We start from the raw sequence: 15,583 nt of genomic DNA, 5'->3' as shown, positions 1-15,583 counted from the left end.
GCCCCAGCTCGTAATGCAAGCGAGTTACAGAAAGTGACATTTGAAGGGACAATTTTTTCCATATACGACCTTCAACATTGACTCCAACATACTATTTGACGTAGACCTTACGCTAAAGCCCACATACAGAATTTCCTTGGAAACTGATTATCTGGGCACCCAGTTTACATTTGAATTTAGGAGGCTTTCTCTTTGGATTCCCAAATACCTTTGACTGATTTCACTGTTAATTTCATGTAGCCTGATTTACCACATGTAACTGCATGCTCTGATGTAGCCTCCTTGCAACTTGAGGCTTGGCTCTGCCATTGTATGTACCTGGATTTCACTGCACTTAACCACTTTCTTAAGCTTAATTCGCCAGATGCCTAAGGGTTCGGGGCGCCATATAAATGCCAAAATAAAATAATTTGGAGGTCATTCTGTGCAGCATATTCCTGAAACCCTGACATTGTCTGGATTCCCACTGGCGTGTGGTCTGAAAGTACCACATCAGCGTAGGCCATCATCCAATGGCGCCATCTCCAATACTAGGGCTCACTAAACCCTTTGAAGTGAGGCAGTCCACCAAATAAGGCTATTTAAACAAGTCACAAAGGTCTCTACTGCCTAGTGGCTATCACTGGAAGCTCTAAGACAAGGACATTGATCTTATGGAGCAAAAGAAGCCTGCATTTCATTTTGGTGCAGACCTTTCTGCATGGCCCACATCCTGTTGGCTAACTTTGCTAAAAGTAACCATTTGTTTTAAAAGGGAAAAGGGCTTTGGTTATTTTGAGGAACCAAGCCTGGAGTTACTTGGGCAACTTGTGATAGTGCCATTAGGCTTCCAAAGCTGTATGTTATGTTACTTTGTATTTATATAGCACCTTATGTACCATTGGTATGATCTCAAGGCGCTGTTAGGTTGAACACCCTCGGGAACCGTAGTTCGAGTCAATAGTCATAATGTGCGTGTGAGCACTGGATGTGTGCAGCAGGTGTGGCATTCGTCTGATAGCTGCTTCAAAGCGGTAGGTGTGGTGGTTGGGAGATCAGGATTATGTTTGTTCTGGCAGGGTGATGCCGAGACTGATTCTGGCTGCGGTAGGCCGGAGGAGAACGCCTACGCTGGCGGGTGTGCAACCATCTGTGTTTAGTTGGGATGATGGGGAGTATGTGGCAGGTGTTGGTATGAGAACAGCTATTCCGAATGTGTCATATCGCTGTGTTCTAGTTGACTGATGGTGTATAGAAGATAGTAAGCGTGGTGATGTGATGGTGGTTTTCAGTAGGTGTTTGAGATCGAGAGCACCTCTGAACCATTTATTCGATCTGTTTTATTCACTCAGTCTGTGCAGTCGGCTTCATCTGTTCACACATTTCGCCTAGTTCTTTGTTTGGTTTATTAGTCATTCCATTAATTTCATCATTCGATAGTTCATCTACATAAACTGTTTGGCCATCTCCATCCGGTTCTGCCCACTCTATCCATTCTGCTCATTCTATCTGTTCTATCCACTCCGTCTGTTCCGCCATCTCGATTTGAAAGTTCCATGCATCCCATCTGTCCCATGCACTCCATCGGTTCTATGTACTCGTCATTTCCATGCACTTTATCCGTTTCATGCATTTCAACCGTTCCATAATCTCCCTCCATTTTATGCACTCCATCAGTTCTATCGTAACATTTACTGCATCCTTTTGGTCAGCTCCATCTGTTCTTTCCACTCCATTTGTTCCTATCATTCCATGCACACTCGATCCGTTCCATGAACTCGATCTGTGCCATGCACTCATCTCTTCCATACACCATCTGTTCCATCCGTTGAAACCGTTACGTCAGTTCCATTCATTCCCACTACTCTGTCAGTTCGTTTCCTCTATCCATTCCATCACTCAATCCGTTTCACCACTCAAACCATTGTTTACTCATCCGTTGAGTCCGCGTCATCCGTTGTGACCACGCCAACCGTTCCATGCCCTCCGTCCATTCCATGCACTCCATGCATTCCTTCTGATTGATACAGTTCGTCTGATCCATGCATTCCATCCATTACACTCTTGTCCGCTCCACACTTCGTCCGTTCTACCCACGTCATCCGTTGCACGCACTCCATTCGTCCCATGCACTTGATTCATCTATTCCATGCTCTGTCATTCAATGCACTCTATCCTGTGAACTCTATTGGTGTCATGTACTCCTCCTTTCCATTCTCTTGTAATTTTATTCCTCTCATCCACGTCATTCCTCGCGTCATTTCATTTAGTTCATCCACTTCACTGTTTTAATCTAATTTATTCCTTTGATCCACTTCACTCCTTTCATCCACTTCACTCATTCTAATCAGTTTATCTGCTTTAATTTACATTAGCGGTTATTAGTTTTTGATTTCTCGCTTTGGTCATGATGCTGGATTGTTATTTATGATATAGCAGCTTTGGGCTAAAGTCATTGATTGATGTTATCCAGTTTGAGTTAAGAGTCGATTTTTAGGGGAAGAGCCATGCTTTCAGTAATTTGCAGAAAGACATGAGGTCCTCGGTGAGTCGGATATGGGGTGGAAGCGCGTTCCACAGAGTGGGAGCCAGGGCTGAGAATGATGATCCACCTAACCTGACTGAGTTGGTTTTTGGAATGACTAGGAGGCCGGCAGAGCTTGATCTTAGAGTGCATGGAGGATGGTAAAGTTTTAGTTTGTCTTGAAGATATTGAGGTCCGGTTTTATGCATTGCTCGGTAGGAGATGCAAAAGATTTTAAAGATCACCCTTCGGGCAACCGGGAGCTAGTGCAGAGTTTTGAGGGGTGGGGAGATGTGATCTCTTGGGCCAAGTGCTAGTAGCAGTTTGGCTGCAGAGTTTTGTGCTTTTTGTAGTCGGTGGTACGCGTGGACTCTGAGGTAGAGTGGGTTAGCATAGTCCAGTCTTGACATAACAATTGATTGGACTGCAGAGAGTCTGTTGGGAAAGGAGAGGTATGGAAAAATGTGCCCAAGAGTTTTAAGGTGGTAGTGGCAGGACTTTGAGACGTTGACTCGGAGCAAGGGGGTTAGGTCTGAGTGTAGGTAGCATCCAAGATTTCTTACTGAATTTGATGGTGTCGGGGTCGGGGGGGGGGATGGCCCATGGCAGATGGCCAGGGTAGCAGGTGTGGAAGAAGTTCGGTGTTGCCACATACCATGATTTCAGTTTTGGAGGGGTTTAGCAAGAGGTGGTTTGTGGTCATCCAGTGATCTATGTCGAGGAGGCAGGAAGTGAGGTCGGGTTGGCAGTTGGGTTTTGAATTCAGGAGTTTTAGGATAAGTTGTGTCATCAGCGTAGTTGTAGCACAGGATATTGTGCGAGTGGATTATTCGTGGGAGGGTGGACATAGAGGTTAAACAGGAGGGCTGATAGGCATGCTCCTTGTGGGACTCTGGTGTCGACTGGTCGGGCGTGGGAAGCATAGGTGGAGAGTAGGGTTATTTAGTTCCTATTGTTGAGGAAGGAAGCTATCAATTTGAGAGTGTTTCCACGGATTCCCAGGGAGTGGAGGAAGTCAAGGAGGATTGAGTGGTTTATTGTGTCGAAAGGCGGCGGATAGGTCAAGAAGGATTAGTGCGGCGCATCCCGCATAATCTGTAGTGTTTTTAAGGTCATCCAAGATTGAGGTTAGGGTGGTTTTGGATCTGTGTTGGGCTCTGAAACCTGATTGAGCGGGGTCTAGGAGATTGTTGGCTTCGACAAAGGCATTTAGTTGGGAGTAGGCAGTTCGGTCAATGAGTTTGGCAAGGCACCTATGAGGCGGTAGTTTTTGGGCTCGAGGGAAGGTTTTTTTTTAGAAGTCTTGACATGAATTGTTTTGAACGTGTCGGGGAAAAATTCCTGAGGAGAGGGTTTGTTTATGATTGTTCTTGCGTGTTCTCCTGCGCAAGTAGATGCAAACATTTCTTTGAGGGTTGTGGCTGGGCAGGGGTCCAGGGAGGAGCTGGATGGTTTGCGTGCAGAGAGAAGTTTGGGAAATTGGTCAGTTGATATTGGAATGAGTCGAAAGTTGGTTGGGTAGCAGTCGCAGGCGGTGGGATGGCAGGTATGGAGGGTGGATTGGATGGTGGGAGTTAAGAGAGCTAGCTTGTTGGTTAGTTTGTTCTTTCAAGAGCAGTGGTGTAAAAGTGGAGAGAAAGTGAGTTGCACAGTGATTGTAAGGGGGTGGGCAGGGTGTTGGTACATGATGGTTTGGTGAATTCAACGATGATTTTGGTTCTTTGCTGGAGTTTTTACAGTTTGAGATTCGGGAGTTGTAATGGGCTTTTTTAACTTTCCGTATTTCAGCCTTGTAGTGGCGATGGTGCTTGGCCAAGGTGGATCTGGTCAGGATGGTTTTGTCTTTCCGCCTTTTGTGTTATAGGGATTTATAAAGCTGTTTAGTCTTCTTCAGTTCTAGTGTGAACCATCTATGAAAAAGGCCATGGCGAGCTGATGGTTTGCAAGAGGGGGGGTGAGTGGGATTAGTGACGTGTTGAGCCATGAGTCCAAGGCGTCGGAGGTTGGGTGTTCATTGGGTGGGTGGGTAGTGGGGGGGAGACTGAAGGATTGCATCAGCTAAGTCGGGAACAATGACCTCTGCTTTTACATACCTCTGCATAATGTCTATTGTATTTATTAGGTTTATATAGCGCTTTATCAATAGGGAAGAAACATTGGTCACATTGGACTTTAAAATATGGAAAGCAAATCAAATAAGTCAACAAATCAATTTATAATGGCCAGATTAGAATAATGCTATAATAGTGTTGGAGAGCAGGATCAAACCCATCTCCTGGGACTGCCTTCTCCTTAGTTCATAGCCTCCCCTGACTGATGCTTCAAGTGACTCCTGGTGAACCAAAACGGGAGGACATGTTTATCCAAACCATCCCCTGCAGTTGTGGGGTCATGCAGATGGATTAGTCATACTGGGGTGTCCGCAGTTGAAGGATGTTAATAGGAGGAAGGGGGAAGAAGCACAGCACCTGCTACAGACTTGTGACTCTCAGATAGTGGGATGGAAATTGAATGAAGAAAATGTATCCTGCATATTCTTTGGCCTGCACTGCATAGTATGGGTTTTGTCTGGTGCCACTTGAAGACATGTAGAGGAAAGTCAATCCAGTCTACTTGGTGCAAGTGCAAAGTACATATGCTGGTTACTGTAGAAGAGGTGGAGGGGGACGAACTGAAGCATCTGGCCCCATTACTGCCAAGCAGTATTGGCCTGCAGGTGGTGGGATTAAGAAGGAAAATAGATCAGCAGTTATTGTACTGATGTGGGTGCAACAACCTCCCATCACTGCATCTTGGCTGCATACCAGGCACAAGAAGGCAAAGTACGTGTTTGGCAATCCTCTCCCAAAATCCATTTGAGAATACGGAAAAAGAAAACTGTTTCTAAGCATTAATTAGCTATGGAATTGCCAAATCTTCCATATTTGTCACTTATACAACCCCTAATTTAAACAGTGTTGCACAAAAACTAGCATTGATCATCTGCAGATATGGAGGGGGGGCCACGGTGCGGGTACTATTCTCCGCCTTTACCAGCGTTCCTAATTGCCCTGGTGGTTGTAGAGGAGTTGAACTGTAACAGTCTATGTATTTAGGTAATATTCAGTCTGGCCTCTAAACAGAATACCAATGCCCTGCCAATCAGTTAGGATTGAAGTAGTGGTTATACTTAGTAAGATTCTCTTTAGTGTATATCACTTCTCTGGAATGGGCGTCCAGATTTTAGATCTTGTTAGATGGCTGAACTATAAATGTAAATGTCCAAAAGTTAAAGGAGAAAATCTGCTAGTTTTCTGGGCAAGTGGTGTTCTCATTAGGTGCTGAAAAGGCATTTGACTGGGCTGAATGGGACTTCCTGAGAGGAGTGAGGTTTCTGGGGACAATTAACCCAGTTACAAAGATGAATGCATGCAAGAATTTATCCTGCCCTATAAGCAAAGATCTCTTCAAACGTCTATCCTTCAGAATCCTTTTGGCTATGCAGGTGACCAGCCAGGGGTGACCCTTGTCCCCTCTCCAACCTGCTGGTTGATCTCTTGGAATTCCTAGAGATGGTGTGGATTTATTATGGAGGCAATGGTGTATAGAACAGGAGATTCATGTTTTCTTCTGCCAACACTGCAGCAGATTCTGTGAAATTTGAAGTGGCGTCTGAAGACTATTTCCACTCAAGTGATGCAGGAGAGAGCCTGAATGTCTAGCCAGGTGGACATCAGTCTGATGAACATACATAGAGGATTTGAGATTCAGGGAGCATCTCTTCTCATGGACTGCCACGCTGATCCGAGTCAAATATTAATATTTTGCCAAGGTTATGTCTTCCAACCCCTATCATTAAATTTTCCAGACCCATGCCGAATGCTAGATGGGTAACATTATGTGATTTATTTGATGAATGGCCAAACCAAGGTTTTCTCAGAATGCTCAGTACCTCCCATGGAGAATAGGTGCACTGCCTGGATTTAAGATACTACCAAGCATTATATTTTCACCTTCCTAATGAGTAGGTCAGACCTACAAAGCAGGGAAAATAAGGGGAAGATGTTTTGGACCAGCCATTTTCGCATGTGCCTTGGCTCCCTCCCAAGGAAATAGATCCAAGTGAGGGAGTTTCCACCTTCTGCAGCTACTATGCAGGTCTGGAATAGAGTAGTTAAGATAGTTTTCTTTCTGTGGATGTCCACTACAATTCATGGGCATTCCTAGTTGACACCAGCACATCGGGATTCTAGTATTGAATAATGGTTGGATGGGGATATGGGTTTATTGGACAGATATTTAAGAATGGTAGAGGTAGAAAAACCTATTTGGGTTCACAGGTAAATTCAAAATCGGTGAATCCGAAAGATATTGGCAACTGAGACACTGGCTTCAGAGTAAAGAGGGGGGTGCAGGAGCATCATGTCCACTCACCACTTCTGAAGTCTTGGTCTTTTCCCCCCCCACATCCAAAGGCTTTAAATCCAGAATTCATAGCTTGTGTTTTTCTACAGACTCTAGCACTGAGGGAGTGGGGCGGCTGAGGGGGCACATTAAGGCCTGGCAAAGAGAATTAGGATGAGATCACTATAAAGGATTGGGAGCAGGTTTAGAATCCTACCCTTGGTCATCCACATGTATTCAGCGTAGAGAACAATCATGCAAGATGCTTTTATAGGTAGTCTACTCCTCTAGGTAAGTTAGGTTTGTATAAAGGTGAATTGTGTCTGAGGTCTGGGTGGGTGAAGGATAGAGCAGGTTCCTGCATGCATGTATGCTGTCCTTATCCTAAATTGATACCATATAGAGACTCGAGGCCAGAACAGTCTTGCATACAATACTGCATAGGAACCCAATAATGGAACTATTGGGAACACAGTTGTAGACCCTGAACTGGCTTGCAGATCCACAGAATTATTGGGATTTTCTCAGCCGGGCTGGTTTTTGCCCAGAAATGTGTTAGATTCTGTTATAGGAAAACTGTTCCAATTCCTTGAGGGAAGAGAAGCGCGTATGGCAGTCTGGTTGCCTTCTTCTAGAATGTCAAGAACCAGAACAGCGATGTTGCCTGTCTGCTTACACTGGGAGCACTGGGACTTCTTCGTATTGGAAGAAATATCTAATGGCAACGAGGGAGATGGCCATCATAAAGAGATTGTTAGAAGAGACCAATTAATATATTAAGAGTTTTTCAAGAGCAAGTTTAGAAAGCAGGCACATTCTGGGGGTAGGATTCAATGGGGGGGGACCAGCTATTGTATTTAGGTTTTGCTTTGAGATTCCAGGTCTCAAGCCACATATAGAGCACTCCCCAGGACGTAGCGGCTCTCTAGCCCTCCTCTCGAGGTATTATCCCTGCTTGGGACTTGATTTGAGTTTTTCTGCAGTGCTGAGTGCCGCAGTGCTCTGCTAGGACCCTCCCGGGCCAAGGCCTAGCCACTTCTCCCTCCCCTCACCCCCACTTCCCGCCCTCGTTGCCTCTGATTGGTGTTTCAGGCCACAAGACAATAACACCTATTCCAGCTCTCCACCCAGGGCAGCTTTGCCCGGGCAGCCAGTTCTGGCAAAGGGCATCGCCATCACCTGGTTGCCTGTTCGCCCTTAGCTCCCCATCCCCTGTCAGGCCTCGACCCCTTTCTGCTTCAACAATCTCATAAGGGCCGATGATTTGTGTACCTTTTGTACTTCTGTAGGTCTTGTGATTCTACCTACTGGTTTGTGCCACTACCTTTGCATCTTTTTTCAGTGATAGTGCTGTAAGCCAGTATTTTGAATCTAGCCACTGCTTTGCATCTTTCCTTGGGGATGGTGCCATGGGCCTGTATTTTGAATCCAGCTACTGCTTCTGCCACTCCAATCCCTCTTTTCCCACAGGGCAGTGTTGTAGGCCTGCAATTTGAATCTTGCTTCTGTTTTCTGCCACTACCTTGCATATTTCCCACACAAACGGTGTTGTAGGCTTGAAATTTCAATTTCGCTGCTGTCTGGTGCCACTACCCTGCTCTTATCCCTCTGGTCCATATAGCACTCCATCTCAATTGAACATAGCTGTATGTCGCTATGGACACGGCCACTGACCCGCATACATCTGCAGCAACTTGACGTCATAACCCACATCACCTCTGCCATTTGAATACAGTGGAGTCCCACCACAAAATGTATCCAACTGGGCACATAAGGAGTCTCCTTGCCTCTCACAGCACCCATCCAGTAGCCAAATATCAATGGGTTGCTAGTAGGGCGTTCACCCCACAGCGCTTTGAAGCCACACCAATGTCGTTGGGCTCTATACAAATGCCATATAACATCACCACTAATTTACCAATGCTCTTGCTATGACGTGCATCTGGAAACATTGATAATGTTTGGACAGGGCATGCATGTACCTACTTAATGACAAGGAGCCTTAACATACTACTGTTTTTTTTTTAGCTGCATCTGTACTGTATCTTGTAGATTATGGAACCAAAATAATGGGGATGCCAATGGAGGGCACTGAGAAAATGCTGCATGCCTGTTAATTACAGTATGATAATGGAGTGTGTCTCGGCACATCATAGTGGCACTATACTATCTGAGGCAACTGTTCCATGTAATGTGGGGTAGGAGAGTACACTAGAATAGGATTCAACGATGACTGCCAGATACAGGCTGACTGCAGATTATCAAGACTTAAGATATTGTACACAAGAACCAAGTGATACAAAGGCTTCTGTGTCTGAAGAGATGTAGTGAAAACAAATGGGCGTCCCATGGGGCTGTCTAAATCATGAACCGGCACCCTTTCCTAATTGTTCTCCTATGGAGGTGGTTAGGACCGGAAGAAGACTATGTACTTCCAGAAGATAGAAATAGATGGGGGTGGGGAGGATTTGCTTTGTGGTATAACTGGGAGAAAAGCATTCTCTGCCAGAAGGGAAGACCAGTGAACCGCCAAAGACTCTGACCGAATCCAGAAAAAGAGGGGGGATCGTGGAGAACATGGGACCCAAATCCCTTCATTTTAATGGGGAACAGGAATGAAGCTATCGGTGCACCTCGACGCTGGCCAGATGGTGCACTTTAGCATCACCATATATAGCTCCTTGTTCATAATGGAAGGTATGTGGCATCTCTGTATGAATTCCCTCTCCATGCTTGGCACTGTAACCAGTGAGTGCCTTTGCCCTGATGGAGTGGCACCCCTGTACATGGGAGGGACCATGAGTAACTCCAACGGGTGAGGTAGAGCATGTCTCGGGGTTCTGTAGTAGGGGGCTGACTGGATGGCCAAATGTCGTATGGGCAAAAGGTGGTCCTGCTTAATGGTTACTTTTTTTTTCGTCTCTTTGATGAAAGTGGATTTCAATTTACTGCTATGAGGGCTAGCCTCCGCCATCTTTTTAAATTATTTCTAGAATGTGTGGGTGTGGTGGTCATTTAGATTTGCTTCCTTGTCAATATTAATGACCTTGTTTGTATTGTTGGACAATAGTTCCACACTTTCATTGAACAAAACTAGTTCTATAAAACTACTCATCTGGCTCTTTCTGTACAAGCTGGGGGGGAAAGAGTTTGGAAATTACTGTCGTCCCAATAGTTGTGACCTTTAAATCTGCAAGAAAAAGGAAAGAAGCCATAACAAAATGATGCATAGAACCAGAAAATAACCTAATTATGTCAAAGCATCTACCAGGGTTTTTATGAAATGGATGCTTACTGGGAAGCATCAGTTTCTCGAAGTGTGTAGCATTCTTTGTTAAGCTCTTCTTGTATTCCTCTAGTCCCCAACACGAGCTAGGAAGCCGCACTTTCCATTGTCCAAGTAACAATAAGTGTAGCTAGATTCCAGTGCACTTCCACCCTGGGGTGGTGGAGAGCCAAGGTCCCCATGACCCCTTACCCTGGCCCATTACTTTCAATCGTGTAATAAAGCAGTATAATAAACGCACTAGTCTCCTCTCCTGCTCATCTGTAGCTACATTGAACACTCCAGGTATGTACTTGGTTTTTCTTTTGTCTTCTAGATGGAACTGAGTGTGCTAACATTGTGGCTGCTGCTTCTCCCCATGGGTTGGGCTTCGGATGTGCTACCTACAGGTATGTTCTTGATCTCATAAAGCCTTCCCTGGACTATGTGGCACTAATGGCAGCTGTGGTATGAGACTATGCACAACATGTTTTCTCTGCATGTGAGCAGACCATTCGCTGATGCATGTAAGCAAACTCACTAATTGACTTTGGGCAAAATATATTTGCATGTCAAAAATGTGGGGGTGGATGAAGGTAGGCCATGTATTTTTAAAACATTTGTCTTGATACTACCTACCCATGATTCTTGTCCCCTCACCCCCACGCACAGTCGACATCCCATTTTTGGACTTCCTCCTAGAAAATGTAGGCAGGTTCTACACTACATACCTTCAGTTTCATTTCTCTGCCATAATTGACTGAACACCAAAGTCCCTGGGTATTGAATGTACATTGCATACATAGTTTGTATACCTTGAGATTTTTGGAAGGTTCCCAGTAGAACCATGCATGTCCATCTGGCCAGTCTCTATGTTGGCTCAAGTGTATTATCCAGGTCCTGTATCCAAAGAGCCCAAGGCGCGCACGCATTTGTATTTGATCAAAAGTGTAGTGGAGATGGGGGTTTGCATCATGAATACGAAAAGTAGGTTTTGCACTAAAACCAAATGGATCCTTGGTGAAGTTTCGTTTTAAGTAAAACTATTAAAAATCTATTTAGAAAGACCCCCTTGCAGCAGTATTTCTAAATTGAACTGTCATGCCCCTGGACAAACGCGTGCGTGCAGGTATTGACCGGCGCAGCTGGGCCAAAAGATGGAAGTCTGACTGTCTGGGGATGGAGGGGATTGTTTGTGACATGGGAGGGAGGTGAGTGTGTGCGAGCATATTTTGAATGGGAAGTGAGGTAGAGGGGGACAAAAGGGGAGGGCCAGGGGCTGAACCCCGCCACCCCCCAACTTCTAAGAAATCCCACCAGCGAGTGAGGGGGTGGGACTAGCTTCATAGAACCACACATTGTCATCTGTCGGGCCATACATATAGTTAATAGAAGATGGGTTTAAAAGGGGCTGTGAATGGGTAATAAAATATTTGACTATGTTGATAATGGTTGATTTTTACATCGAGTGCTAATAATTCATTTTAACTCGCTGGTATACACCCCTGCTCCCCCTTAATCCTGGGACCACAAACCTGCTACAAGGCCATCTCAAATCTGCATTTGCTATTTCGACAATCATGTTGCTTATTGGTCAGTATTTAAAGCTCGCCATTTATCATTTATTCAAAATAACTTAGTTGGTATTGATATTGGAGAATATAAAAACGTTTTAATTGCCAATCAACTATTGTTCGAGCAAGGTTACATCACTTTGTGTACACATTCTCACGAGGGAGATTGATGTAAATGTGGTGTTGTGCATTTGGGGGAATCTTTATTCCCTTTGAAATTATTGCTGAGTCAGAATGGGCCCCTCATGAGTTTTCAGTCATCCACTCCTCCCTCTTGGAAAGCAAGTCTGCTCCAGGTAATATTCTCCTCACGGGTAGGGCCCAAAACTCCCTGGGAGTCTCCATGTTCAGCAGTCATTCATTTGCAGCAGGTGGTGTCCCTCTGTGCAGCTTTTTGTTCTAGGGTTGGATCTCTATTCCATGTGTTGGTCTTTTTATAATTGGAACTAGTCCCGCACTGTTATTGAAGACACATTTGATTGGGCAAATCTTGCATTGGCTTGTTCAATGGTCACACTTCCCTAGAATACCCCTGTTTCTTATAGGTTTATCATTTCTATGCATGTGAAAAGAAAGAGGAAGGTGGGTGCTACTTTCTCACTTTTGAATTTGGAATAGAATTTTTTTTCCATATTTCAACATAGCAAAATGCTTACTCGAGGAAATATGGTTTCTTGGGTGAAAGGTGGATTCCTGGGATCCCCCTGCCAAAAGGGAAGTCTGTATATGCAGCATAAATTTGTGGCCTAGTTTGTCATGGTTAAAATCATGGGCAACTGCAAATTGTTCATGTGATGGCAGGGATCCTCCAGGTGCTTACCTGTTTTCCTGTTTGTTTCTAAATGGAATGGTTGCACATGCAGAAGATAACTTTGCCTATATATTTCAAGTAAAGCTGAGTTTTTAAATTACGGAAAGGTGCACATGTCTAGGCCTGTCTACAATTAAAAGCAGTCTCTGTTGGCAGATTCAGGCTATCGAGTTTCCTTTAGGCTGATCCATCTGGTCAAGCTTAGTCATAACTCTTAGTAGTAATTTGACTTTGCTTGGCATCAGGCTAACAGGCTGGTTTGTCATGAAGTAATTATGATTTGAATCCGCCAGCAAACTGTAGATTTGACCTTTACTGGTATTATTTATTAGGACATCTTCCTTGGGGGAGCTCACAAGGGTTGAGGCTTAATCATGAACTTGGCCTTCATCCATATTTCACTTGTATTTCTGGACCTCGTGTGTTCAAGGTAACCAACATTTTGAACACATACCAACATTTTAAATCATGAAATGAGAGGGTTCACTTTTATGAAGGCCATTACATTTGCGGTTACATTTGTAGTCCCCTTCTATAATGCAAATTAACCTCTTTTAGGGCTTAACAGTAATTCCCACATGCTTTCTGCAACAATGTTCAAGCTTCTATTTTTGCTGTATGATCAGTAATGTCCGGGTGTGGAAAAATCTGTGCCACCTGTCAGGTTCTGTCTCTCATGGAAGTAACTACCTGCATCCCAGAGGTACATCCTGTTCGCTGTAATTGAAAAACTTGTATGAATGAAATGCATTATTGTGGTGCCTCGTTACTTTAAATTGAGGCAGTCTCCATGTCTTTGCATTCTTCAGTACAGCTAGAATAATAGCTCAACTTTAATGATCCCGGCATTCTACAATGTGATCACCAGCACCTGGGTTTATGTATGGTATACATGCTACATTTATTTCTGCACCATCTCAAGTGCTCACTCCTTACCCACCTGCTCTAAGCGGGTGACTACAAAATCCTATCTCCAACCACTGTCCTTCCCTAACCATATCTCACCAATATCCTTTAATGCATTCACAAATCCCGCCATCCCCCTCTCAAAGAGCAAACCTGCATGAACTCTACCTTCTAATATACAAGCAGCAATCCTTAGTAAATAACTAGATCTGGTATTTTAGTTTTTCATGGTACCCTTGTGTCAAGTCACTATCTGAAGCTCCCTGCCCCAAACTTGGGCTGATTTCTCACAAATTTAACCTGATAAACATTCCTTTTTGTGCTAATGAAACGGTGTGCACTCCTTGTATCCTTGCTGCAAAACTCCCTGCAGTTCTTGAGCAAGGCAAGCCAAAATTCCTTCCACAATCTTGATCTGTCCAAGACCCTACAAGCTACACAATCTCTACTAGTCCCGACTGCCTGCCCCTCTGCCACCCCCCCCTGGTTTGGATGCCCGCTAAGCTTTTTTGTTTAAGGGTAGTTGTCTGCTGGGTGAGCAGGGTTAGGTTTTCCTGACTTCCAAGCCCTGAAAATGAGGGTGGGGGATTGACTGAATTGTTTTGTACAAGGTGCATTTGACCGAATTCGGCCACTACCACTCGTACAAAGCCAAAAATACTGAACATGAGGAGCATGGTTTGCGGGGGTGTCCTCCCACTCCCCATGTTCTATGGCTTTGGGGGTTGCAGGGTGTCCCCCTCTTCCTCTACATTGAATCGGGTGACATAATCAAAAAGGGACCCTGCAGCGTCAGATCCGACCTGCATTAAGACGGTAAAGACCCTGCAGGCATATAGGAGAAGCGGTGGCCAGCAAAAAGGTATGTATGGGGGTTGAATTTGGGTTGTAAAACCATTTTTGGGTTGTGTAACTGAAGTAGAATTTCAGAGAAATAGACTATGGTCAATTCCGCCGTGATTATTTTGACTTCAGTAAAACCAAAAATCCTAGACTGCTGTCAGAGACTTGGATAATGTTCAGTGGTTGTGTAACACGTGGTAGGGGAGAGACCAAACATAGGAAAAAAGTCAGTTTGCAAGAATTGGACAGCGGGCAACTTATGTTAAATACCAAGGCGAATGTGACTGGAAAGTGTAAAGAGCAGAGGGTTTCAGGTAAGAGGATATTATCAACCTATCCTAAGATTTTGGCTTTCATATTGTAGACATTCCTGGGGCTGCCTCAGGTGGGCAGGTAGTCTGCCTGGCACTGCCTAGCTATATTGTGGGTCACAGCCCTCTGAGGTAACGCCTCATCAGCTGCCTCCATGAGGTAGACTACCAAATGGAAGAGGCGCTGGATGCATTTTGGTTCTAGACATGACGGCTAAGATTGAGAAAATGTATTTACTGAGCAGAGGGTGTTGGCCCATTAAGCCTTAGTCCATGTAAGGTGAAGGAAGCACCATATACGTTTATTGGAAATATTATACACACGTGGTGAGTGTTCTAGAGCTTTGGGGTACATATGCTTTAGGAACATACTAGTAATTTATATTTTAGGAACATAAATAATGCTCTTCAGTAATCGTGATTCCTGAATTGTCTCCAGGGTGAGAAAAGCAAAAGCAACAATGTACTCTAGAGGTATAGAGGCAGGGGTAGATAGACACTTCTTTCCCCCTTTTCTCTCCTTCCTCAAATGCTGAGTAGTCTTGTAATAGACAGTCTAAGAATGTACACTGTTCTCTTAGACACCTGACAGGTGGTAACTTCTTGCATCTGCTTTTCTCATCCTGGAGACAATTTGGAAATCTGATTACTGAAGAGCATTCTATATGCTCCTCCGATATAAATTACTAGTTTTGTGGGTGTTGTGCCCCCTTTCGTGTTACAAAACATTGCTTGGGCATAACCCCAGTTCTCAGGCTTTTATTAGCACACTGTAGTGATGTGGCCAACTAGCACCCTCCTATGCTTAGCCTCCTGGTAGCAGAGACCACCTAGTAATGTGCAATCCCTACTGAGATATGAAAGCTACGAGAGTCTAATGAATTGAATCGCTTCCACTCTGAATGCATTTTAAATCGTTCTAAACATAATTTTGAAAGCCTCCAATTTATTGCGGACACAGAAGGGGTTTCGTCGTATCTAGAATTT

At 44.5% G+C, this 15,583-nt stretch overlaps 1 protein-coding gene across 1 annotated transcript in view; it reads left to right on the top strand.

The window, feature by feature from the left end:
• Window positions 1-15,583, top strand: part of LOC138566923 (pancreatic secretory granule membrane major glycoprotein GP2-like) — a 195,386-nt gene that overhangs the window by 47,491 nt on the left and 132,312 nt on the right. Inside the window, exon 2 of the mRNA XM_069644705.1 lies at window positions 10,489-10,561. Coding sequence (XP_069500806.1) covers window positions 10,489-10,561 — 73 coding nt within the window. The remainder of the gene's footprint in view (window positions 1-10,488; window positions 10,562-15,583) is intronic.

This window comes from Ambystoma mexicanum, chromosome 1p, assembly GCF_040938575.1.
Source record: "Ambystoma mexicanum isolate Mex_15411 chromosome 1p, UKY_AmexF1_1, whole genome shotgun sequence".
NCBI lineage: Eukaryota > Metazoa > Chordata > Amphibia > Caudata > Ambystomatidae > Ambystoma > Ambystoma mexicanum.
The sequence above is the reverse complement of the archived record's forward strand: the minus strand, read 5'-3'. Positions and strand labels throughout refer to the sequence as shown.